The following is a 25,881-nucleotide window of genomic DNA, read 5'->3' as shown; positions in this document are numbered from 1 at the left end:
GAGAAAACAGAATCAGTGATTGAACTTTATACTTTTTTTATTTCTTCAAATATGCAATCTCTGAGAAAAGTTTGCATCATCAAAGCATTTTTGACATGCGAAACAGTTCAACATTTTTATTTTATACAAAATAATTTGTATGGCCTTTCCTTGAATATTGCTAGATCAAATAAGGTTGAAAATGTTAAATCTAGAGCCTAATTTTTTTTTTTTACTATAGTTAAATCAGTTGTTTCCCTAATTCCACAGAATGCTCAAAAACATTGCTTTGATATTTATTACTGAAAGGGGTTGGTATTTTATGTTGAACTGTTAGATCTTATTATGTATAGTCTCACCTAAAATATAAAATATAGACATCAACTTACAGGATTGAGCTCTGATAAACTAAAAATCTACGTAGGAGCAAAAAAGAGGGAAAACTAAAGGCTAAATCAAGGAGCAATATGCCTGTAGACAGTGCCAGCATTTTCATGTGAACACACGGTGTCTTTCATTGTTTTCCATCTTTATTTTCTTACTTGTAGCAAGCAGTATCACTCACTAATCATTCCCTATTTGAAACACGAGAGAGAGAGAGAGAGAAATCAGAGAGGAAGCAGCTTCCCACAACAAAGTGGATACAGATCTACTTGTGTGTGCACTCGTTTTCTGCTCTTTCTCTTTTTCAATGGAAGAGAATGTACACCCTACTTAAAGGTAATTAAGGCCAGGCACAGTGGCTCATGCCTGTAATCCCAGCACTTTGGGAGGCTGAGGCAGGTGGATCACCTGAGATCAGGAGTTTGAGACTAACCTGAGCAACATGGTGAAACCCTGTCTCTACTAAAAATAAAAAAATTAGCCAGGCGTGATGTCAGACACCTGTAATCCCAGCCACTCAGTAGCCTCAGGCAGGAGAATCTCTTGAACCTGGGAGGTGGAGGTTATAGTGAGCTGAGATCAGGCCATTACACTCTAGCCTGGGTGACTGGATGAGACTTCGACTCAAAAAAGAAAAAAAAAAGAAAAAGAGAAAGGAAGGAAGGAAGGAAAGAGAAAAAAGAAAGAAATTTCGAATAGAACTCATCTCTCTCTCCCTCTCTCTCTGTCTCGCACATACACATCTATTTATAGTTTTAATGTACTTTTGACCTCCTATATACCTCCAATTTCTAATTTCTAAAACAAAATTCCTGAAAAGTTATGTAAACATTCTCAATTTCCACACCTGTTTCTTGCTTCTCCTATCTACTTATCTGGTGTCTAACATGATGGTGTCTTCTAAGGACAAGATCTTCTATTTCAGGAGAAGTTAACATCACTAGCCCTAAAGGCACACTTCCTCTCATGTTTCCTGGTGACATCCAGCATGGCTGCCACTTCTCTTGACACCTTTTCTCTTGGGCTCAGGGATCACAAAATCTCTGGATTATTCTGCTGTTTCTGGCTGAGTTCTTATTTTCTTTGTTTCCTTGACCATTTCTAACTGACTTTAGCTATATAGGAGGTTGGAATCCTCCTGTATTTCCATCATGTGCTTTCCATGAGCGTCACGTACACTCCTGGATTCAAAGGCTGTGATGGCCATTCATAGCTGATAATGTGTGTGCCTATGCCTCCAGTTCAATCTTCTGCAAGCCGCAGGATGAGATGTCTATTTTCCTCCTCCACAGGGAATGACACAGACACTGAAACCTGTGTCCAAAGCTGAGCTCGCAGTTTTCCTTCCCAGCTTATCCTCCAGGCCCCCCATCTCACTAAGTGTGAGGTACAATGTCCCTGGAATCTGCAGCTGCCTCCCTGTGTCACCACCAGCAGCCCTAGCTACTCTCAGACCTTTCTCCTGGAAAATGGCCAAACTCCTAAAAGTCTTCCCAGATTGCCTCTTCCAACTTCTCTCTTCTTTCCAAAAAGCAGACCAGATTTATTCCTTTTGTGGCGAAAGCCTTCACCATTCTTTCTTGGATTTTAGGACACCGTTCAACATAGGTAAGGAGCCCAGTCTCCCAGGCTATTGTTCATGCTGGCTCCTGATTTTCACTTTCCTTCTGAAATGTCTCCACAGCTGCAATCCTTTCTGCCTCAGAGCTTTTTCATGTGTAGCAATCTCAGCCCGCAGTGTTCTCCATCTCCGCCACCACTCCTTGGTTAGTCATTCAGAGCTGTTTATATGTCATACCCTGGAGTAGCTCATCTCTGAGTGCTGTGGCAGGTGAGGTCTCCTCATTCGGAAGCTTCACTTCAGATGTGCTTCGCCCTGTGTGTTGGTCATGAGCATTCCCGCCAAATCTCTCCCATTCCCTTCACTTCTGCACTCAGGATAGAAGTTCCTTCCGAATTAAGTGTAGTGGTGCGACTTGCTTTGGCTCATGAAATTGGACTGCATGTCACTTGGGATGAAACCATGAAGAGCCAAAATTTAGTTTGCTCTGATGGCGGCTCAGTCATCTGCATCCCTGAGTATATACAGGAGTTGAGTCCCCTGCCATCCTCACCTGGAGCTAGGAGGAAGCTGTCTTATTTTAAGTCACTGAGATACGGGATATTGTTTTTTAATGCCGTGCAAATGAACCTAAAGTGACAGGCATACACTGGGGCTTATTAAAGCTAGCAATTTATTGTATACAGTCAGCCCTCTGCATCTAGGGGTTCTGCTGGCATGGATCTAAGCATTACAGCTTGGAACTATTCTGAAATACAAAACACACGGTTGTGACTCTACTGAACAAGTACAGGCTCTTTTTCTTATCGTTATTCCCTAAGCGATACAGAATAACAACTGTTTACACAGCATTTGCATTGTGTAAGGTATTATAAGTAATCTAGAGATGACTTAAAGTATATGGGAGAATATGCTTAGATTCTATGAAAATGCTCCATTATTTTATATGGATCCTGTAACCAACCCTCCTGTGTATGCCAAGGGACAACTGTATTTCTATGTTTAAAAGATGCCTTTCTAAAAATGATACACTGCATGAAGGTGGTGGTCATTTCTGTCTTACCTGCTCCATACTCAGCAGGAAGTGCAGTGCCTTGCTGTAATTGGTCCCCAGGGCATACCTGTGAGCTCCATACTTGAGGTTTTCCTCCCCCAGATGCTAAAGGACTTTCTGCTGTGCTGCATATGCATTTTGGAAGCATCTGTGCAGGACTTGCCTTTATTTGGTTCAGTTCTGTGTTCTGGCTTCCGAAGTGACTTTTAGTCCCTACTCATTGCCGATATTGCTAGCAAATCTCTGTTAAAGGATAAAATAACTGTAGCTAGACAGGAGGAATAAGGTCCAGTGTTCTGTAGCCCTTTAGGGTGGCTGTAGTTAAGAACAATATATCCCGTAATTTCACAGAGCCAGCAGAAGGAGGATATTCAACATTCCCACCACAAAGAAATGATAAATGTTTGAGATGATGAACATACAGATGTAGTAATTACCCAGATTTAATCACTATAGATTATATGTATTGAAGCATCACTATGTACCCCATGAATATGTGCAATTATCTGTCAATTAAAATAATCAACTTAAAAAAATAATTTTATTTTAAATTCAAATGTATATTAAATAGAAAAAAATTGTAAAAACCATCTCAGCCAGTTTATGTCACTGCAGATACTGGCACCAACACCATGTGTCCAGTCTTGGTAATGTTGGATTTTGTAGGGGCTTCTTTAAAGGATTGTGCTTTCAGCCAAAGAAGTGCCAATTCGGCATGGATGATGGGATTGCAGTTGCTTTCAGGAAACATGACCCCAAGGATTACCTCAGGCACTGGTGGTCCTACCCATGTATGCAAACAGCTATGAGTGTACCCTGGGTGTAAACAGTGATGCAAAAATATTATCAACGCCAGTACTGTTATTCTCTTCTTTTCATTCCATCTCTTACATTGCTACCAGAAACCCCGAAGGGAGGAAATGAAAGGATAAGAATTAGTTAGTTGTCAGCCGGGCGTGGTGGCTCACATCTGTAATCCCAGCACTTTGGGAGGCCGAGGCAGGTGAATCACCTGAGGTCAGGAGTTTGAGACCAGCCTGACCAACATGTTGAAATCCTATCTCTACTAAAAATATAAAACCTAGCTGGACGTGATGGCGAGTGCCTGTAATCCCAGCTACTCGGGAGGCTGAGGCAAGAGAATCACTTGAACCTTGGAGGCCAGAGGTTGCAGTGAGCCAAGATCACACCACTGCACTCCAGTCTGGGTGACAGAGTGAGACTCTATCTCAAAAAAAAAATAAAAGAATAGTTGGCTTTCCTCTCTGTGACACATAGGCAACATGTATCACTATTACACATAATGGCAAAAATAGAGTCAATTCTAGGACTAACCTGGGCTCCGTAGATGAGGCCCATCAATTAGTGGCTAGATCTTTTCCATAAGATGAGGGACAAAGATCTAGCACGTTCCCCATGAGTCTGCCCTCTTTGATTGTTAATGACAGAAATCTGACTTTAAACTAGTGTAGTAAAGAAGTGCAAGGTGGGCCGGGCATGGTGGTTCATGCCTGTAATCCCAGACCTTTGGGAGGCCAAGGCAGGCAGATCACAAAGTCAGGAGTTTGAGACCAGCCTGGCCAATATGGTAAAACCCCATTTCTACTGAAAATACAAAAATTAGGCAGGCGTGGTGATACGCGCTTATAGTCCCAGCTACTCGGGAGGCTGAGGCAGAAGAATTGCTTCAGAGGTTGTAGTGAGCCAAGATTACACCACTGCACTCCAGCCTGGGTGACAGAGCGAGATTCCATCTCAAAAAAAAATGGTGCAAGGTGACAGCTGTGTAGACTAGGGCAGGTCTGGAGCCAGGGCTTCAGTGACACCCGAATTCTGTTTGCCTCTGTTCTGATTTTCATAGCTTTTTCTGCTCTAATACACATGGATGATGTATCTTCAGTCTAACCATGCCCTGCTCAGCAAGAACAGGCCCCTGCTTCCTCTACTGCAATTGCTAATCATTTTGGCAACACGTTCTTGGTGGGACAGCTTGTGCCCAAGTCCAGCCACTGAGACCAGGTGGACGAGGACCACGTGTTAGCCCAACTTGGGTCACAGAGTCAGAAATGTGATTAGCACACTTCACTCAAGGGCATGATTTAAAGGGGAAGAAGCCGGTTCCTTTAAAAAGGTGCCTGGAGGGAAAAACAGTGTAATACATACACCATGTAACTGTTATATAACTGGATTAAAACTCTGTGTTAATAAAGTATTTGTATGCAACAGATTTTTATTAGTGTTTTCTTATGTCCTCATTTGCTCTTGCAGAATTATTATTAGTTGGTTTGGAAGATCAAATTGCCCCTGTTTGACTATATTAAAAATAATTGCAGCACTTTGGAAGTTGAGGTGGACAGATTGCCTAAGGCCAGGAGTTCGAGGCCAGCCTGGGCAACATGGTGAGACCCTGTCTTTACAAAATGTTAGCTGGGTGTGGTGTTGGGCACCCGTGGTCCCAGCTGCTTGGGAGGCTTAAGTGGGAGGATCGCTTGAAGTCAGGAGTTCAAGACTTCAGTGAACTGCCACCACACCACTGCACTCCAGTCTGGGCATCGAAGTAAGACCCTGTCTCAATAATAGTAATAAGGATGGCAATAATAATTGTTATTTATGGAGTGCTCAGTCTGCACCACACTCTGTGCTTCCTGATTTTCATATAAATTCCAAGGATTGTGTACATTTCACAGATAACAAAAATGAGGCCCAGAGAAGTTGGCAAATTGTGGAAATGTACACAACTGCCTGTGGAAGTATGATTTGGCATCAGGTTTGCTACACACCAAAGTAGTCGTGTCATCCAAGCTATGGCATTTCTGAAGAAGGAAGGGAAATGAAGTCTTTGGATTCTAAATCAAATGATGTAGTCAGTGCACTAACAGGGGAAACAATGTTTAAACCTCATGAAGTCAGTTTAAAAAGAACAGTTTTCTCCCACAAGTTGCAAAACCAGTCGCCCATCCCTGAGCTGCAGAATGGCCATTGTGGGAAAACCCCGATCGCAGTTTTCAGTTTTGGACCTGACGCAGGACAGATAGGCTCGCTCCTCCTAAGTTTTATGGCTGTGAAAATAGCCTCGCAGAAACCCCGAGAGTCAAATGTTGTCTGAAAGTGCTTCCAGCACATGGCTTCAGGGTTGGATGGCAGGTGCTGCCTGTGAGCGTGGACTTGAAATGTCAGCTGTGACTGCATTGCCTCTTGCAGACCCAGGGGCCATCGTTCAGGAACTGCCCAATGTCATGGCCTCTGGAAATCAGAAACCTTGCCCTTGATTTATGCAGCAAATGCTGACAGAGCCACTGTTTATTTTTTTTTTTTTTTTTTTTTTTTGAGATGGAGTCTCGCTCTGTCACTCAGGCTGGAGTACAGTAAAGTGATCTCAACTCCCTGCAACCTCAGACTCCCTGGTTCAAGTGATTCTCCTGCCTCAGCCTCCCAAGTAGCTGGGATTACAGGTGTGTGTTACCATGCCCAGCCAATTTTTTTTAAATTTTCAGCAGAGACAGACTGTCATGATATTGGACAGGCTGGTCTCGATCTCCTGACCTCATGATGCACCCACCTTGGCCTTCCAAAGTGCTGGGATTACAGGTGTGAGCCACTGCGCCTGGCCCGACAGAGCCTTTTCTAGGACTTTGCAAGGATTCAATGGGACTTTCAGTCCAAGCAACTTGTGAGAAAGCTGCAGTGCAAGCTGGCAGTGAGTGTCATAGCCAGTGGTCATTTCATGGTGGGGGATCGAGTCCAGGTTTGCCGGCCCAGGGCCAGTGCTTTGAGCCAGTGATCAGTGCAGGGCACTCCTGTTGGAAGCTTCCTGGCTCTCTCCACCTGCCTCTGGTCACATGTGCCCCCTCCTCTTCTCAGACCTAAACTCTGACACCCCTCCTGCCTGCAGCCCTAAAGCCCGCCCACACATTTCTTCTCAGAATCCCTTCCATCCTGGTGAATTAGGGGCTTCACTCTCATCTGCCCGGTGTCCAGGAGAGCTTCCCAGCATAACAGTAACAGGATCGCCTTCTGCTACCAGGGGCTCCTCTCTTCGCCTACGGCCAAGGCACTGCCAGCTCCTATAACTGGCATCCAACACAAGACAAACCCAAGTTCTGTAAGGAGAGACTGGGGACGATTGCAGAGGAGAGGGTTTGAGGGATCCTCAGGTCAGCCGGTATCCCAGGGATAGGGGAACGTAGCCTTCTGCATAGCAGGAGTGAGCAAGGCAGAAAGAGCAGATGGGGGCCCAAGGAGGAACAGGAGTGGCCAAGAAGGAGCCTTGGGCTGCCTCCCCCAGGTCGCTGAGGAGCTGTGTGCTGGTCCGTGCTGCAGTGAGTGACATCCAGGGTCGTGGGAAAGGATGTAGGCTCACGGCAGAGCTGGGCTAATACGCCTGTTATTCCAGTGTATCTGTAGGACAGACAGGTCAGCTAACCTCATATGAGGCCAAGTGGGTCTCGAGAGGATTCATGAGCAGGCTCCTCCCAGGTGAAACGAGGGGTGCCCTCATCCTTCCATAGACCTGGGCAAAGGAGAGTCTTCCCATTTAGACATTTCCTGGAGTGCAGAAGGTTTGGAGTGGTTTCCTAACCTTCACTGTTTCCTAGGATTAAAGGACAAGAGATTGGTGCTTGTATAAATCCTGAGCTCCAGAAAGAAGTAAGAGTTTAGGCTTCTGCAGATTAGTGGAGTCAAATTAGGAGAGAGTGAGGGAAGGAATCGTATGATTGTCTTGTTATGCAGATTAAAATCAATTGCTCAGGTAATAAAACAACTGTCCTCATATACACATACTTTCATTCATGTAGATCACCTTTATATATGTAAATTTCTTTTGCAGAAAGGCAGCTATTCAGAACTACTTTTGTATCTGCAGTTTCTCAAAATAATCTACTTGAAATATACCAAAGAAGTGTATTTTGGGGTGGCATAATGGTCTCCTAGAGTCATATTTTGAGGTGCTGTCCTGAGCCCCAACACTATCTAGATATGATGAGACTGAACTCATAAAAATGATACTTTGAAGAGAAATCAGCTTACTGTTATAAATCAGTGTTTAATTATTTCCATTTTTGAAAAAAACATTGTAGGGGTGTGTGTGTGTGTGTGTGTGTGTGTGTGTGTGTGTGTGTGATGGAGTCTCGCTTTGTTGCCAAGGCTGTAGTGCAGTGACACAATCTCGGCTTACTGCAACCTCCACCTCCTGGGTTAAAGCGATTCTCCTGCCTCAGCCTCCTCAGTAGCTGGGATTACAGGTGCATGTCACCATGCCTGGCTAATTTTTGTATTTTTAGTAAAGATGGGGTTTCACCATGTTGGTCAGGCTGGTCTGGAACTTCTGACCTCGTGATCCTCCTGCCTCGGCCACCCAAAGTGCTGGGATTACAGGTGTGAGTCACTGCGCCCAGCTATTGTAGTATTTTATGATTTGTGAAGTTCTCTGTAATCTAAACCCATTTCATTGTATTTTAAGTCAATTTTTCTTGAAGGCTATCCTTGTATTAGGCCAGCACAAGAATGTAATTTCTGCACCAAGAGCTAGGAATTAAAACAAATTGGTAAAATAATGTCATAAATTAGTAAAAAGCTAGATTTTTAATTACAAATTTAGAATCCAACATGAGCCTTTCTATAACTGGTGTCTGCTGAAGTCTGAGGGTAAAACCCATTGTGGAGCCTTGTGAAACAGGCACACAGAGCGGGCTTTCCCTGAGGAAGTTGCCTGTGAACAGGACCTAGAGGCCACATGAGAGCCCTGGCTTTGACTAGAGGAGGAATTATGGCTGCCAAAAGTGAAGGATGAGTTTGGACAGGAGCCAGTGGACTTATGGCGTTGAATCATGAAGGAATTTGAATCGCCTGTTAAGATAATGAATTTAATTCTCTACACCAATGGTTCTGCGACCTTGAGGATAGAATTCAAGGAATCTATTACTTGAATGGTAAATAGATACATAAAAGTATTTATGTATTTTCCCCTTAACCTTTAATTAACATTTAGCATTTTCTTACATTTTAAAAGCAAGTAATAATATTAAAATAGTATTTGCAGGCCAGGCGCAGTGGCTTATGCTTGTAATCCCAGCTCTTTGGGAGGCCGAGGCGGGCAGATAAGCTGAGGTCAGGAGTTCGAGACCAGCCTGGTCAAAATGGCAAAACACCATTTCTACTTAAAATACAAAAAGTAGCGGGGCTTGGTGGCAGGTGCCTGTAATCCCCTCTACTTGGTAGGCTGAGGCAGGAGAATCACTAGAAACTGGGAGACGGAGGTTGCAGTGAGCCGAGATTGTATCACCATACTTTAGCCTGGGCGACAGATTGAGCCAAGATCACACCACTGCACTCCCGCCCGAGCAACGGAGTGAGACTCCATCTCAAAATTTTAAAAAAATAGTATAACCTGTGACTTTGTCACGAAATCATAGATAATCCCATGTTTTATTACATTTTTGCAGACACCTCAAATTATTACTTCATAGTTTGAAGTGGCCTCAGTTATTAGACTTGCCATCTGTTATTTAGTGAAATAACATACATAATGCCACACCACAAATTTTGCTTTTTCATACTTTTGTAAGAGTATTTTAATATCGCTGGTTTCCTTTGTAATCTTATGTATTTTATTTCATGCAGTAAGACACTGGTTTGAGAAACTTATTAGACTTCACCAGAATGCCAAAATAGTTCATATTAAATCAGTTATGAACTCTGGAGAGCAGCAAGAAATGATTGCAGGTTTTAAAGTGAGAATTGCAATGGCCTTACACGTTTAAAAAGCCTCATCTAGTACAGTGTGGATTATGGACTCTTTCAGAAGCCCTTGTGGCAAACAGAGTGAGGCGGGAGGCAAAACCACATGTGTAGGGCGTTGATTTGCAGTGCAGGCTCAGAGGCAGTAGCTGTGCCCAGGCTGTAGCTGCATTCGTGGTGCCTGCTGTGGAGGAAATGATTGGGGTGATGTCTAGGCAGTCCTGGGGTCTGCCACTGCCCGGGCAGCATTGAGATTTGAAGGACCAGAAGGAGACATGGCTGCAAGTGCTAGGAATTCTTCTGGGTGGAGAAGCTTGGTGAGATCAGAGAACAGAGAGGAACAAGGCTGACACACGGGGAACGGAAGGTCAGAGGGATCCTGGGAGTCGAGGCTCCTGGGGATTTGGCCGTGGCGCATTCAGGTGGTTTTCGAGGTACAATGTGACATCATTGACAAAGTTTAAGCAAATGAGAAGTTGCTTAAATGCAGAGAATGAATTGTGTATGGTTGGGGGCTGCGGAAGTGAGGGAGGAGTCAGAGCAAGGGTAAGTAGTGAAGAGGCTTCAGGAGTTGGGGGAAGGGAGGCTTTCAGCTCTAGCACACCTGCTTGTCTGGCTGTAGGCACAATTTGAATAATCTCAATAATGAATTTGGTGCTTCTCTTCCATCTCCCTACTCAACTGGCCTCTCCCTTGCCCCATTCCTAGTGAAGTATATCCTGTTAAAATACAAACACTTCCTCCACTATCATCATGTTAAACTTGGTCATTACATGCTAATTTCTATTTTTAATGAATATGATCTTAATACCTGAGCCAATAAGAAAACTATAACTTAACAATATGTCATAAATCATTAATTGTCAATTAATTCGTCTATCTCAGTTGGCACAAAGTCTTTGTCAAGTCCCCAGCATTTTGAATATTCTTTTTTTTTCTTTTTCATTTTTTTTTTTTTTTTGAGACGGACTCTTACTGTGTTGCCCAGGCTGGAGTGCAGTGGCATGATCTCAGCTCACTGCAGCCTCCACCTCCTGGGCTCAAGCAATTCTCCCCTCCTGGGTAGCTGGGATTACAGGTGGGCATTACCACACCTGGCTAATTTTTGTATTTTCGGTAGAGAAGACGGGGTTTCACCATATTGAGCAGGCTGCTCTTGAACTCCTGACCTCAAGTGATCTGCCTGCCTTGGCCTCCCAAAGTGCTGGAATTACAGGCATGAGCCACCATGCCCGGCCCAGCTCCATATTTTTTTTTTAATAGTTTTGTTGTTATGTTTTACTCTTGATATTTTACAGGTACGGTTATTAAGACTGTGTCTATGTAGTTCCAAAAGCTACCAATTGTTTCAGTCTATAATAATGGTATCATATCTGACAGGGATGACACTTAATTAGATAGTTTATCAGTGTTTGTCATTTTATAAAATTGATAAATTGATAAAATGATACTTAACTCTGATATGTAAGTCAAATAAACATTCCTAGGTTCTACTTGAGATTTAGAAGCTAAGATTATAATTAAGAAGATGCATAAATCATACAGAGAATCCTTGTCATTTTCAATGCTGTCTGTGCTGTACACCGTATTCTTGAAACTTGTCATTTATTTATTACCATATAAAGGTCAGAGATATTACTATATAGGTAGCTGTCTTGAAGTTAAATGACTTATCAAAAACTTTTGTAAAATTAAGCCCATGTATTCTATTTCTAAGTCAGGAACTGAAAAATTGATAATAGCATGAAGCTATTTATCAACTAACTGGATATCAGCTGGAAAATATGCCAGATGTGAGGGGTATGGCTGCATGATCTCATTGCCTCCACATAAAGCACTTACAGGTTCAGCACTTGATGTGAATAATAGTTATTTTTTCAGATCCAAACACAGGATTCCTTTATAAAAGAAAATGCCTGGGTGCAGTGACTCACGCCTATAATCCCAAGACTTTGGGAGACCAAGGCAAGTGAATCACAAGGTCAAAAGATTGAGACCATCCTGGCCAACATGGTGAAACCCCATCTCTACTAAAAATACAAAAATTACCTGGGCATGGTGGCCATACCTGTAGTCCCAGCTACTCTGGAGGCTGAGGCAGGGGAATCACTTGAACCCAAGAGGCAAAGGTTACAGTGAACTGAGATTGCAGCACTGTGCCCCAGCTTGGCGACAGAGTGAGACTCTGTCTCAAAAAAAAAAAATTAAAAATTATTTGTGTTATTTTACTTTTGTGGTTATTGCCTTGAGCTTACTGATACTTAGATTTTCATAATTCTTGTAAAAATTTTGATATGTTAAGCATTTTATTGACTTGCTTTTCCTTTAGGTTTCGCAGTCTGACATTTGGAGAAGTTGATTCCCTCCCTCCTTCCTTCCCTCACTCTCTCCCTCCTTCCCCAGCTCTCCTTCCCTCCTTCCTTCCCTTCCTTCCTTCCTTCTTTTGTCTCTTCCTTTCTTTTCTGTTATAAAGCATATTCGTGCATTGTAATGCATAAACTGTTTTGGAAAAGAAAATTATTCAGTGCCAAAAATCTCAAAGGTAATTTTAAATGCTTTAGTCATAGGAAGTAAAAATGTCTTTTCCTTGCAAAGTTCCACTGTTTTTCTTCTTCCTTTTGCTGTGTGTGCTCAACACCATTTTTAAAGATAATCAGATGTGTTAAATCTGTTTATTCTTCATCACAATCATAAAACTACTGAATTTTATGTGAAATGATTTTTTTAATAAAATAAGCTATAATTTGTTATACCAATATTTCCCCTTAAGAAGAACAATCAATTAAACCACCTCCAAGTACAATGAGAATCTGAACAATTCATTCTAAATTATGTAAGAAGCATGCGAACTATTGCTTGTATACAAACTCCAAGTACAATGAGAATCTGAGCAATTCATTCTAAATCATGAAAGCATGCAAACTGTTGTTTGTATACATGATTTGTACATAAAGTTTATATGCTTCTAAAATGGCATCCTTCCTTTTCCTTTCGCTGAGGGATTCTGATTGACTTAGAGTATGGGCAGGGGGGCTTACTCAGTCTCTTTTTTTACCCTCTGCATGAGTGAATTGAGCTCTCAACCTAAGGCACAAAGGTGCCTCTTTTGCGTAAAAGTGCTGCCAATAGTGATTACAAAGAGTCGTAGCAATCCCCATGCCCACTAGGGCATCCATTTACAAGATGGAAAAGGTTCCTCCAAAGGCTGTGATTCCCCTTAGTCTGTGAGCAAGACTCTTAGAAACTAGGACTTGAATCTTTATTGTTGAGCCATGTTCTTCCTGCAGATCACAGGCATCTCCTCCTCCTTTTATGCGTTTTCTGAAAGCAAAAGCAACATTCTCACCTTCTCCTTTAAGTCATCCATTCCTCTGAACCAAAAGCTAGCGTTCTCAGCATGCATCTGTAGATCCATCCCTCCTAGATGAAGGTACCTTCAGATGTCCACTTGGGATTTGCTGCCAGCCTCTCATGTAACTCCGGCAGCACATTTCTTGTGCAGGCTGGTCCTCTGTAAGCATCGATGTGTGAGCTGGTGCTCTCAGCGAGGCCCAAAACTCTGACGACAAGTTTTGCAACAGTTTGGTTGGGCTTCTCAGCAGGTGCTGGGTCTAGGAGTTAAAAGCACAACTGGAGCACTTTTAGAAGAAAATATGTCTCAGAATTGAGAACCAGGACTATATCCTTGGTTATAAAGAAAGAGCAATATGCTATCCCAGCAGTTTAGAATAGCCAATAAATATGGGAAGTTGGTGCACTTGAGAAATTCTTTGGATTACCATACATGGCTGAGATGCTACTGTGACCCAGACTGACTTTTCAAAGACCCCTGCTCTTGGTAGCAAGGCTCTTTTCTTAGAGTGGTTCACCGTAATCCCACCATAGGAAGGAGTAGCCTCTTCCTCCTTTGTCTGTCTCCATCACAGCAGTGGCTCAAGGTCTTCATTTGGAGTAATAAGATATATTTTATCAAGGAAACTAGACAATTCTTGCCATCAAGACTAAGCTTTCTTGAGCTAATATATGCCAACAGTGATTCATTTCGTTTATCATCCCATTTAATTCTGTGGCGTCTGCATACATAGGTATATTTAGTCTCCTTTCATGAATGAAGAAATGAGCCTCCTGGGATTACGTGCGATGTTCAGTTCCCGGTGCTATGGGGAGAACCAGACTGAACTCAGGTCACAGCAGAGTGCCTCACCTATTTTGCAAAATGACTTCAAGGCTTATGTATGTGTTGCCGAGGTAGATTTCTCCATGTGTTAATGGTTTTTTTTCCATTCCCCCTTTTCTTTTTTTTTTTTTTTTTTTTTTTTTTTTTTTTTTGAGATGGAGTCTTGCTCTGTCGCCCAGGCTGGCGTGCAATGGTGCCATCTCGGCTCACTGCAGCCTCCATCTCCTTGGTTCAAGTGATTCTCCTGCCTCAGTTTTCTGAGTAGCTGGGATTACAGGCGTGTGCCACCACCACACCCTGCTAATTTTTGAATTTTTAGTAGAGTCGGGGTTCTACCGTGTTGTCCAGGCCAGTCTCAAACTCCTGATCTCAGGTGATCTGTCCACCTCGGCCTCCCAAAGTGCTGGAATTAATTACTGGCATGAGCAACTGCGCCTGGCCTTAATTCAACTTTGTAATGACAGATAATACAACAACTTTTATAGAACTAATAGACAATGCCTCCAAAAGTCTTTAGGAATTGCTTAATATGGGGATGCGGAAGTTATAACCTCAGCCGCATCAGAATTTGTTTGATAATCACAGATTTTACCTCCCTTTACGAGGTAACTTCTTTATCAAATTCTACTGAAGTGGTCTTTTTTCTTTTTCTCTTGCTTGATGACTTTCTTTCTGAAATTAAAACTTTTTATATGTTTAAAACCCATTTATGAGGATTAATGCTTTTATGATGGGTACAGAGCAGGAAGGCTGTGCTTGATGAGGGTTCTGACAGCAGGTTGAGGTCTCCTTCACCCTCTCACACCTGCGCAGCCCGGCACTGTGGTGCATTGCAAGTCCTTTAGAGGCACCTGCAAGAAGCCAATGCAGGCCATGTGAAACTCATCACACCCACACTAAACAGTACACAACAGGAGCCTTCCAACATTCATCTCTTTTCAGCATGCTGAGGTATCGTCTTAATGACTTCTTTTTAGTTACTTCCATTCAGACTCCTAATATGTTCCTTTATACCTCATTGTATGAAGTGAGACGGTGAATCCAAGTTTGGAAAAGACATGTGAGAAAAGAGAGCACATGACTTCAAATATGAAAAGTTTGAGAGAATGTTGATACTAATGTTTAAGTAGTAAAGTGCTCAGTTTAACAAGACATTTGGAACAAATACCAAAAAATAATGTAACTGCTACTTAGTATATAGTTTCCAATAGAAAAACTAATTGGCATTTCAAATTCTTAAGATGATTCTGAAATGAGCCATCATCATCATCATCATTATGATGTTGACTGACAGATGGGTTTTATCAGAAAAAAATGGGTCCTGGGTTTTTATAGTATGTCTGTGTCCACTTATAAAACATGTTCTAATCAACATCCTGTGGTCTGAAGAATTTGATGACTAGTTCCTCTCCACTCAGGAATTGGCAAGAGTGTGAAAAGGGGCACATACTTTGGGAAAAGGGGCTGCAGAGGGCATCTCTCTCCTGAAGCTCTCCTCTTATTCCAGACACTGAACTCTGTGTTGGGAACACATACCACTTCCTTTGCCTGAAAAGTCTGCCTTTCTTGTTTTTTCCTGGTCTGCACTGTTTTACTACTTAGATCTTAATTTAAACATCATTCCTTCAACAAAACATTTTTGTCCACTTAACCTTCACCAAGTTTTATATTTTGTTTATTTCAATCCACTGTTTATGTTTAATAATTTATGCAACTTGCAATTCTTTTATACAATCATCTATGCTTTAATTTATTTGTTTGCCGAAATTTACTAGAGTAGGACCCATTTCTAGTTTCCATTTATAACTAGCATTTATAACAAAGTAGACGGTCAATAAATAATCTTTATTTCACTCAGTAAACGAATGAGAAAAGCCACTGCACTGCCCACATAGGCTAATCTGTTCTCCCCACCCACACAGGATAATTGTTTTCTTGCCATTGAAAAAAGAAAAACAACAACAATTTTTTTCAACCATTAGAGTAGCCCACAGCCATTGGGTTTAGAGTCATTAAACATAACCTCAGATTTCCTATTTCTGTGTTTTTCATAGAGGTTAATTTCATGAGCAGAAGGGGACTAGAGCCTTCAGCGCTAGTTTTACATATCCCAAAAGACAACATAACTTTAAATTACCCAACAAACTACACAGCCAAACTAAGAAAATGCATTGCCTTTCACATTATTAACACTCCAGTGTGTAACTGTGTGGCTCTCTTAAATGCTGTTTTAAGTGAAGGTTCACCAGGAGTGCCTATGAACCATTACCTTGTTAACATTGTATTGTGGTAATTGAGGCTTGTACACTTCCAAGGCACCGCTGATTCATGGATGAAATCTTCTCATACAGATTAGGTTGTATTAAACCTAATTTTATTTGCTTCTCCTCCTCTAGAAACCAGCAATCAGCTTTTCATGTTTCTTTTTTTCTTAAGGTTTTATTAGCATTCATATTTGTTGTATTGGAGGACTCATTTTTCCAAGAGAGTTTATCACATTTGAAGCAAAACAAGAATGAGAAATAAATTAGTGATTTCATTCTAAAAGAGAATAATAAAGAAGGCAATGTGTTGATAGTTGAAATTCAGTGTGGAATTATTCATTCTTTTTTGTGAGCATGGGTCTCTAAAGCAATTTTTGGGCCAAATAGCAGTACTGTGAGAGACATTCCATGCACTGCAGATGTTTTCCAGGTGATTTGGCACTGGCTTTCAAGAAAAGGCTGTTTCTGTGGCCTTCAGCATGGAGTGGTCCCCAGCAGAGGCACCAGTGGCCTTGCTGTGAGTTTGACAGGTTGCCCCAGGGAGCTGCATGATGGGGGAATGCAGATGAGGGGCATGTGTGTTAGAGAAGGAGAGAGACACTGAGTTGACCTGAATTTCTGTTTTAATGTTCCCTCTCCCTATATTTATTAGCATAGATTTCTGAGCATCTAGTTTCTCAAATAGGTAATAATAACAAAAACAATCAATAATGAGGGACATGACACTCTTGCTTTTGAGGTATGCCCTGTAAGACATAATTGTTTCACAAGTGTTTGAATATTCTTCCTTTGACCACCTGGAGAACTTTTCTCTTGAAGCCAATTACGATGTAAAACATTCTGACAGTCCAATATTGCACTTATCAGACACAAAAACAGCTGAGAAACACTGTTCTAAGTAATGCAGCTACTGTATGTAGACTGCTGTATTAGTCCATTTTCACCCTGCAGATAAACACACACCCAAGACTGGGAAGAAAAAGAGGTTTAATTGGACTTACAGTTCCACATGGCTGGGGAGGCCCTAGAATCATGGTGGGAGGTGAAAGGCTCTTCTTAGGTGGCGGAGGCAAGAAAAAATGAGAAAGAAGCAAAAGTGGAACCATCAGATCTTGTGAGACTTATTCACTATCATAAGAATAGCGTGGGAAAGACCAGCCCCCATGATGCAATTTTCTCCCCTGGGTCCCTCCCACAACGTGGGAATTCTGGGAGACACAATTCAAGTTAAGCTTTGGGTGGGGACACAGCCAAACCTTGTCAACTGCAAATTCAATTTTCACAAAATTCTGAGCTAAAACATTTTCCATCTGCGAATTTCATTTATAGCAATTGTGCTTATAAGGTTTATTGTTCTATAGTAAATCTTTACAAAGACAGTGTCTCTAATCAACTCAGTAGTTCATGTATAAGGTAGCTTTACCAAAGAGCAGCACTGGGACATTCATTCCTTTTTTTTTGTAATTAAATATTTTAAAGCAATATCATTTTTGTTTGGCAAATTATAATTGTATACATTAATGGGTTAAAAACGTTCATTCTAAGATTAGTGATTTATCTTTGATTTTCTGTAAAATTTGTATATATTGTTTGAAAGACTACATTTCAAAAGGTAGCATGAGTTAATCAAAATACTCACTTTCAATAACTATTTCTCATTTCACATTATTGGTGTATATGAGGTTGATGTAAAGGTAATTGAGCTTTTTGCCATTGAAAGTAATAGCAAAAACTGCAATTACTTTTGCACCAACCTAAAATACAGGTAATTACAATATTTAGGTGCATTATAAGTAAAATACAGTAACTTTATTTGAATCTTATGACAGTTTCTTAAGTTTTATCACATAAATTACTTGATATTCACCCTAATCTTGATAATTAGACACTCCTTTGTATCTGTTTTTTGTTTGTTTGTTTGCTGTTTAAGAGACCTGATCTTGCTCTGTCACCCAGGTTGGAGTGCAGTGGTGCAATCATAGCTCACTGCAGCCTTCAACTCCTGGCCTTAAGCATTCTTCCTGCCCCAGCCTCCCTAGTAGCTGGGACCACAGACATGAAACACTGCACCCAGCTCTTTACATCTTTAGATAGTAGGCACAAGAAGTGATGTTTGGAGCACCTTTGGTAATGAGCGACATAATCCAGTGGGGCTCTGGGTTTTAGAGGCTGCCCAGTGCTTCTTTCTAGATAAGATCTCTGCCGCTCTGGGAGGACTTTGTCTCACGTTATGTTCTTCCCAGTTATTGTCCCTGGGGGAGCCAATGCCAGGAATTATCTCAAGATGTTTTTGCCACAGTGTGTCCTCTAATCTCAATTTTTCTTGTTGTCGGTCACTTTTCTGCTGCTTCTCTGACTCTTGTTCAGAAACATTATGTCATTGCATAAATAAAAATAATTAAAACAAAGGGATGCTAAAAGGTGAAATGAAGAATTGTTTTTAACCTGCTGACTAGTATCAGGGCTTAACCATAGGATCCTGTTGTCAACTGCATAGTATGCTTATTGTATTGAAAATATTAATAAATACACATAAATATATACAGTCTGTGACTGTTGAAAGATAGGACATTTCATCTCTGGCATTTATGAGTCTCTCTCTTTATATGTTTTTTTTTTGTTTAGTCATTTGGATTTCCATAGTGTAAATAATGCTGCAATGAACATCTTTAAACATTTTTTTTTTTTGTCTTGGAAATCATGCTCCTTAGAGATTTCTGTAAATTTAATACTAGGTTTAATGTTACAACTGATATTTTGTGGCTCTATTCCAATGGCTTTCCCAAACAGTTGTGGCTGCTTCCAGTGCTCCCACCCTCTTAAACAGAGTGGGCCAGAGGTGTGTGCACAGTGGCTATTTAGCTTTAGGTTTACAGTATCAGATGACACCTAACTTATGGATTAGTTAACTCTTACTAATTTATGAGTAAATTTTAAACCACACAGACTGCAAACATGCATTATATCTTGTCTTACCTAGAGTTTATTCTAGGGAACATAAAAGATTGAATGATAAAGCACAATAAATCATGAGTTATAAAAATTGTACTGATATTAGTTGCCAGCTTGGTGATTGTACAGTTTTTTTGTTTGTTTTTTTTAAGAAAAAGACTAAAGAGACTGAAATGGATTTTCCTATTGTATTTGCATTAAACAGTTAAACAAAACGACAACGTATATCCCAGTTAGGGGTACTTAGACTGGCAGTGTATTTCCTCTTTAAAATAAAAGGGAATTATTAGGTACATATTCACTCAACATTCTTTATAGGCCCCTTTTATTATTATTTGTATGACTTTCTTAAATAATTTACATCATATACCTTTTTTGCAAGGTAAACTTTGTCAAATTTCCTTTTGGTATGTGTTATATTCCTTTTAAAAATCATAGTAAGTATTTATTAAATGCATATGTTATAATTCTAATAATAATTATATTGGTCTGGATGGCAACTACTTGGAAAATATACATTATTAAATTTATATCCAACAGCTTCATCTTAAGCAGCTCCGTGGGATCACACTCCTCTTCTAAATTCCACTGTAATTTAACCTCGCAAATATAAGCTTTGTCTATTTGTTTGTTTCAGCCTATGAATTACAGAACTGTCCAGATCCACCCCCATTTCAGAACGGGTACATGATCAACTCGGATTACAGTGTGGGGCAATCAATATCATTCGAGTGTTATCCTGGGTACATTCTAATAGGCTATCCTGTCCTCACTTGTCAGCACGGGATCAACAGAAACTGGAACTACCCTTTTCCAAGATGTGATGGTAGGTTCATCATTTTGCTTGGGGGCAATTGAATGTTTCATGGGCATAATAGCACATTAAATATGAAATGAACATATCCAATAATTTATTAATTTATTCAATAAATATTCATTGAGAATCTCTTATGTTTTACTCACTCTACTTAGTATTTCAGGAATATGTTGTATACCAGTAAGTTAGACCTAAAGAAACAACGCTTGTTCCCAAGGAAATGATAAGGGTAGCAAGACAGTAAGCCCAAGAGGAGTGTTATACCGAGCTGCAGGGAAGGAGACGGCACGGGCTTGGCAAATCGTCAGGGAAATTTCCGTGATGTCAGTAGTGTTCAGCTTTATAGTGCTTACATCACATTGCAGGACCAGAGAGAAAAAGGGTACTTATTAGTTTGATCCTTGGTGTTTCTTGTTGTTTAGCTTTTATAATTATTGCTTTTGCATTTCAAAAACTGAGCTCATGTTGGTAGTGGGCCTTGAAAGGTACATAGCATTTTGCTACTTGGAGATGGAACACTCCAGGTGGAAGAAGCAGTGTAAGAAACAGTGCAGTGTAGATGCAGCCTTGGAGAAAACAGAAGAGTGGTTTACTCATGCAGGAGGATAGTTTCTTGGGAGAGGTTGGAGGCAAGTTCTTGTTCAATGGTGCAGCAGAAGACCTGGTCTCTTTAGAAGTCCTTTCCTGAGCAGGAATCCTGACTTTAATGCTTCTGTGTGACTGCCTAATTTTTTTGAGGACTTTGATATTTTTTCAATATCAAATTAAAATAAGTAGATCCATACTATGTTTAGGAAGAATGCATATGTAACAGAAAATTTACTGTAAACCCGATATTCTAACACTATACATAAAGAAGAACCTTTGAATTAAAAAAAAATAGTAAAGTCACCAACTCTGTGGACCTTTGAAATGTTAAACACTTGTATCCTGTGGGGAAAAGGGAAAGACATCTAGTCATGTTTTAACTTCTACTGAAGAAGTAAAAGAAGCACATCAGTGGACTTTTAAAATCGTGGTTTTCACCTGTATTTATCTATTCCATATTATTATAAAAATAACTACAAACAATCCTTCAGCCATATTTTAAAAGTGTCTTATCTCAATCTAATATTTAATTACATATAGACTAGCACTTAAAATTACTTTTATAAAATAAGAATAGCAGTAACCTGTCTGGGGTATTTTTCATTAAAACATTTTTAAAAAACTCTATGCCTGCTTTCCATTTTAGAAACTCATATATGTATAAATTACTTTGAAATTATCAACACTGAAATCTCTTCTTATTTGCAAGTTTGGTATGAAGAGTTTGAATTCATATGTAAATGGTAGCCTCTCTGGCTTGATATTTTAAAAACTACAACTAAATATTTAATTTCATTCTATTGCTTTTTCAAGCTTAGGTTTTCAATACGGAAATAACTGCCCTGGCTTGGAATTATTTTGTCAGTGTGAAAATTACACAATCTACCTTTTTTTAGACAATTTAAAGTGATGCCATCTTTCCTAATCCCAACATGGTATATAACACCACCCAGAATTAGCTAAATTCTGGATGAGTTTAAAGCATAAAGCCCTTCAGACTCCCGAAATCAGCCTGAGGCTTCATTCTCTGTTAGAAGAACTCACAGACATCCCTAAAAGCTATCATGCTTGTCAGTATGGTTTTAACAGGGAGACGATATGTCAGTATCTTCCAGGGAAAAGACAGGTAGGGCAGAGTCCAGGAGGATGCCTCGCCATCTCAGAAACCACGTGTGACCACAGGCAGGGGACCGTCACCCTGGTCACCTCCTCCGGTCCTAGTTTTGAGATTTCTAGTGGGGCTCTGTTTTGTAGGCAGGACTGAGGGATTGACTGCCCAATGGCTGACCTTAGCCTCCAGGTAGACAGGTGTGCCCCATACACCCCAGCATAAACCATGTGGTTGGTTTTCGTGGTGCAGCCAGCCCGACCTGACATTGCTAGATGGGACCAATCGCATACTTCACAAAGACACCTCCCAGGAGTGAGCAAAAAGGCCAAGTTCTTTACTAAACAAGCATTTTTACTATTATATTTCTATTTTTACCTATGCTCATAAACTAAATAAGAAAACTGAAACACAGGATTCATGTAAAAGTTTATCATAAATATTGAAAGTAATTAAAGTACCTAAAAGATTTTCTAAGAATCATCCAATTATGTTTAATACCCTCTTCATGTAAAAAAGGTATTATTTAACACAAAAAGGTGCTTTACTTGTGAAAGTATATTTCTTAAAAGTGTCATTGTTTCCTAAGAATGAACAGGCTATTCAGATGTGTATTACTCACTTATCTGGCAGTCAGTTTTCCCGAGAGGCAGCAGTAAACACTGTTGACAACTCAATATCTTCATGTAACATGTATTTTATTAATTGACAATAGTTTATGATTTCAGATTTATGGCTGCTATATAGGTCAAGTGTATTAAAAAACCATCTTCAAAGGTCCAGCACTGTAGACCTCAAAAGAACCTCAGAAAAAAGCAGAGATAGTTTAAACATTAGCTTCTGGATATCTTTATTAAAAATTGGCCAGTTTAGATAAATAATAAAATAATTATAAATCCTAAGGCATCAGTTTTTATAAGTATATATGAAATCAGTTTGTCTTTACATGCTGTAAATACTTACATGTTAAGCTGCATAAGAATCTATTACATGAAGTTAATATATTATCAACTTATCTGAAAAACTGTGATTTGAAAGTATATCTATGAAAGTAAACAAATGAAATAATATGTCTCTGAAAGTTACCTTAGAAATTCAAGACATTGTTTTTTGCTAGTAACATAATTACACAGACGTTTTTTCAAAACGGGTTATAGGCCAGGCGCCATGGCTTATACCTATAATTCCAGCACTTGGCAAGGCTGAGGCGGGTTTTAATCACCCAAAGTCAGGAGTTTGAGACCAGCCTGGCCAACATGGCAAAACCCCATCTCTACTAAAAATACACAAATTAGCCAGGTATGGTGGCAGACGCCTGTAATCCCAGCTACTTGGGAGGCTGAGGCAGGAGAATTACTTGAACCCGGAGGGCAGTGGTTGTAGTGAGCCAAGATAGTGCCATTGAGAAACTCCATGTCAAAAAATAAATAAACAAATAAAAAGGCTTATAATTGTTAAAATATGATTAAGAAGAGTTTGGCTTATTAACTTACTAAATGTAATTTTATAATTAAATGTTTATTCACACAAACATAGTTCAAAAATTTTGAATATTTTGTTAACCTAATTAATCATTTAACACTGAAATGTTTATGCATAAAAATATACTTTTAGGTATTAAAAAATTGTAAACTATCATAGTAAACTTGACTTAAATGCATTAGTATGTGTATTGTGGGGAGCTGTGTAGACAGAGATAATTATTAGTGCAAATAGTATGTTGCGATAGGTATGTGGCAGCTTCTTTGAATTTGACAGATTTTGTAACAAGAAAACAATTTTATTGCAAAATTGACATAAGAAATCCAACCAGCTAAACAATATATTATTATATACATAGTTTTTAAAATTAAGGTTTACCAAATTGATTGGCAAGTACAGAAAATAATCTTTCTCAGTAATAGAGAATAAAAATAACTGTAAAGAATGCAACCTTTTTCTTTATTTTTCTTACTGACATTCACAAATATGGTTTTGAAAATCTCCATTACCAAACAACAATTTCCAAAATAAAGTGCACTCTGGTTTCTCATCTGAAAACACTTCTAAGGAAACCAGAGTAAAAGAAGGAAGAAAAATGACGTAGGAAATAACTCTGGTGCCCTCCACACTAGGTGAGATTAAGCTTTCAGTGTTTGGATATGTTGATAACAAAGATATTTTTATATTAATAAATATGCATATATTTATATTTATAACATTTATTTTCTATTAGTAAATATTTATGCCCAATATATTTGTCAGTTTTTCAATATGGAATTTCTTTCATATTCTTAATGTTTAGGCAGAAAACTTAATATAATCCTAGAAAAAATTATCTGTAAATTATCTGTAAGCCTCTTAGCAAACATTCAAGGTTTTAAAATTTAAATTATTTTGTTTTCACTTCATTTGTTTATTTGAGATGGGATCTTACGCTGCTGCCCAGGCTGGAGTGCAGTGGTGCAGTCACTGCTCACTGTAGCCTTGGCCTGCCAAGCTCAAGCAATCTTCTCACTTCAGCCTCCCAAGTAGCTGGGACTACAGGCATGTGCTCCCATGCATGGCTAATTAACAAGAGCAACAACAAGAAAATTCTTATAGATGAGATCTCCCTGTATTGCCCAGACTAGTCTCGAACTCCTGGGCTCACAAGATCCTCCTGCCTCAGCCTACCAAAGTGCCAGGATTGCAGTTATGAGCCATTACACCCAACCTGTTTTCATTTTAATTTGATGTAATGTCACTTAATATGTTCTATTTGTCTGTCTTCAGAGTAAGCCACATTTCATAAAGAGAGGAAAAGGCAGCACAATAATGGGATGTTTCCTTATACTTCTGCCTTCCTGTGCCCTCCCACCAGTTGGTTTTCTGGTATCTTCTAGCTCTGGCATCATACCTGAGCTGGAGTCAGTCACATACACCCATCACTTCTGTGTGTGTGAACCACCAAAATTCCCTCCTTCCCACATAGCAGGGATGTCAATTCAGGAAGGGAAGCCTCGGTGGTACTTGAGGCCTACTTGAGGCCATGGTAGGGAGTGGTGCAGGGGCCAGGCCAGTGGCGTCAGGGAACCTGGATGAGTTCCCTGTTGGGCATGACATTCCAGTTGGATATCACCGCCATCACTTTTAACACAGCTACTGCTGGCTCTAGAATTGGATCAAAATATGCAGTTTTGTTATCTTTATATATCTTTATTCTCTGGAAAAATACGTGAGCAAATGACTTGGGCAATTCCCTTTTTCACTGCTTTGCACAGCAGCGCTCTCTCCCACGTGAACATCCCGGGTACTCATGGGCAGGGAAATGCATGTACATGTCTTTACTCCATGGCTTCCGGGATTGGAGGGAGTGTGGCCTCTCCCTCACTTTTAGTTGCTGATGCCCATGGTCAGCTGCTTGTCTTCCTGGTCAGGCTTGGACCACAGTTTCCCAGGCAGACAGGTGAGGAGCTGGGAGGTACCTGCTGTGCTCCACACAGAGCTTTCTCCTTGATCTCACTCCAGACTCCACTTTGAACTCCGCCTTCAGGGAAAGGAAGGCAGCGGGGGACACACTTCTGCCGAGACACACACACTTCTCTGCCCCAGTCTCTGCAGAGCTCAGTGAGACGTCACCACTTGGGGAAATGCAAACTTGCCTTCGATGACACTATAGGGAGGATAAAGACTTTTTGGAACTAGATAAAGATCAGGCCAGGGGAAATGAGAGAGGAAATTTTGACTCCATTTGTAGGGTCCTCTTTTTATCATCTCTAGACTACCCAGTGGGAGGGCAACAGGATTTTGCTTTGAGAGAATTTTGTGTGCTCACAGATAGAATATTATTATCTTATGTGATAATGAGTGTCTGTTCTTTTCCTTCACAGCACTTGGACTAGTTGAATTTTAAACTTATGTAGTGTTTGTTTAATATCTCTCTTCATCACTATTCAGTAAGCTTTTTACAAAGGCAGCAACACAGTTCACCATGACATATCCAGCCGCAAGCACCCTTCCTGGTACATAATTGGCTCTCAGTAGATACTTGTTGAGTGAGTGAGTGAAAAGATTTGTTATTTGAATTTCATAGATAAATCATGGCAGGAATCACTGACTTGCTCGATGTCATAGAGCTATGCAGGGGCATAAAGAATATTGGAATCAGGAGTGTATTCTACCAAGAAAATCACCGCCTCATTTATTGTGCCCTTTAAGAGGTGGGAACTATGGCTTTTTGTTTTGTTTTCCCAACAGGAAGGGTGATATTATATACATGTGTGTATATATATATATGT

At 40.2% G+C, this 25,881-nt stretch overlaps 1 protein-coding gene across 3 annotated transcripts in view; it reads left to right on the top strand.

The window, feature by feature from the left end:
• The window catches only part of CSMD1 (CUB and Sushi multiple domains 1), a 2,101,842-nt gene that overhangs the window by 1,841,680 nt on the left and 234,281 nt on the right, over positions 1 to 25,881 (top strand). For all 3 annotated transcript variants that reach the window (XM_032260320.1, XM_032260321.1, XM_032260322.1), the window contains one exon: positions 19,747 to 19,935. In XM_032260320.1, the coding sequence (XP_032116211.1) occupies positions 19,747 to 19,935 (189 nt within the window). The remainder of the gene's footprint in view (positions 1 to 19,746; positions 19,936 to 25,881) is intronic.

This window comes from Sapajus apella, unplaced genomic scaffold, assembly GCF_009761245.1.
Source record: "Sapajus apella isolate SASKATOON/1434 unplaced genomic scaffold, GSC_monkey_1.0 scaffold116, whole genome shotgun sequence".
Lineage (NCBI taxonomy): Eukaryota > Metazoa > Chordata > Mammalia > Primates > Cebidae > Sapajus > Sapajus apella.
The sequence above is the reverse complement of the archived record's forward strand: the minus strand, read 5'-3'. Positions and strand labels throughout refer to the sequence as shown.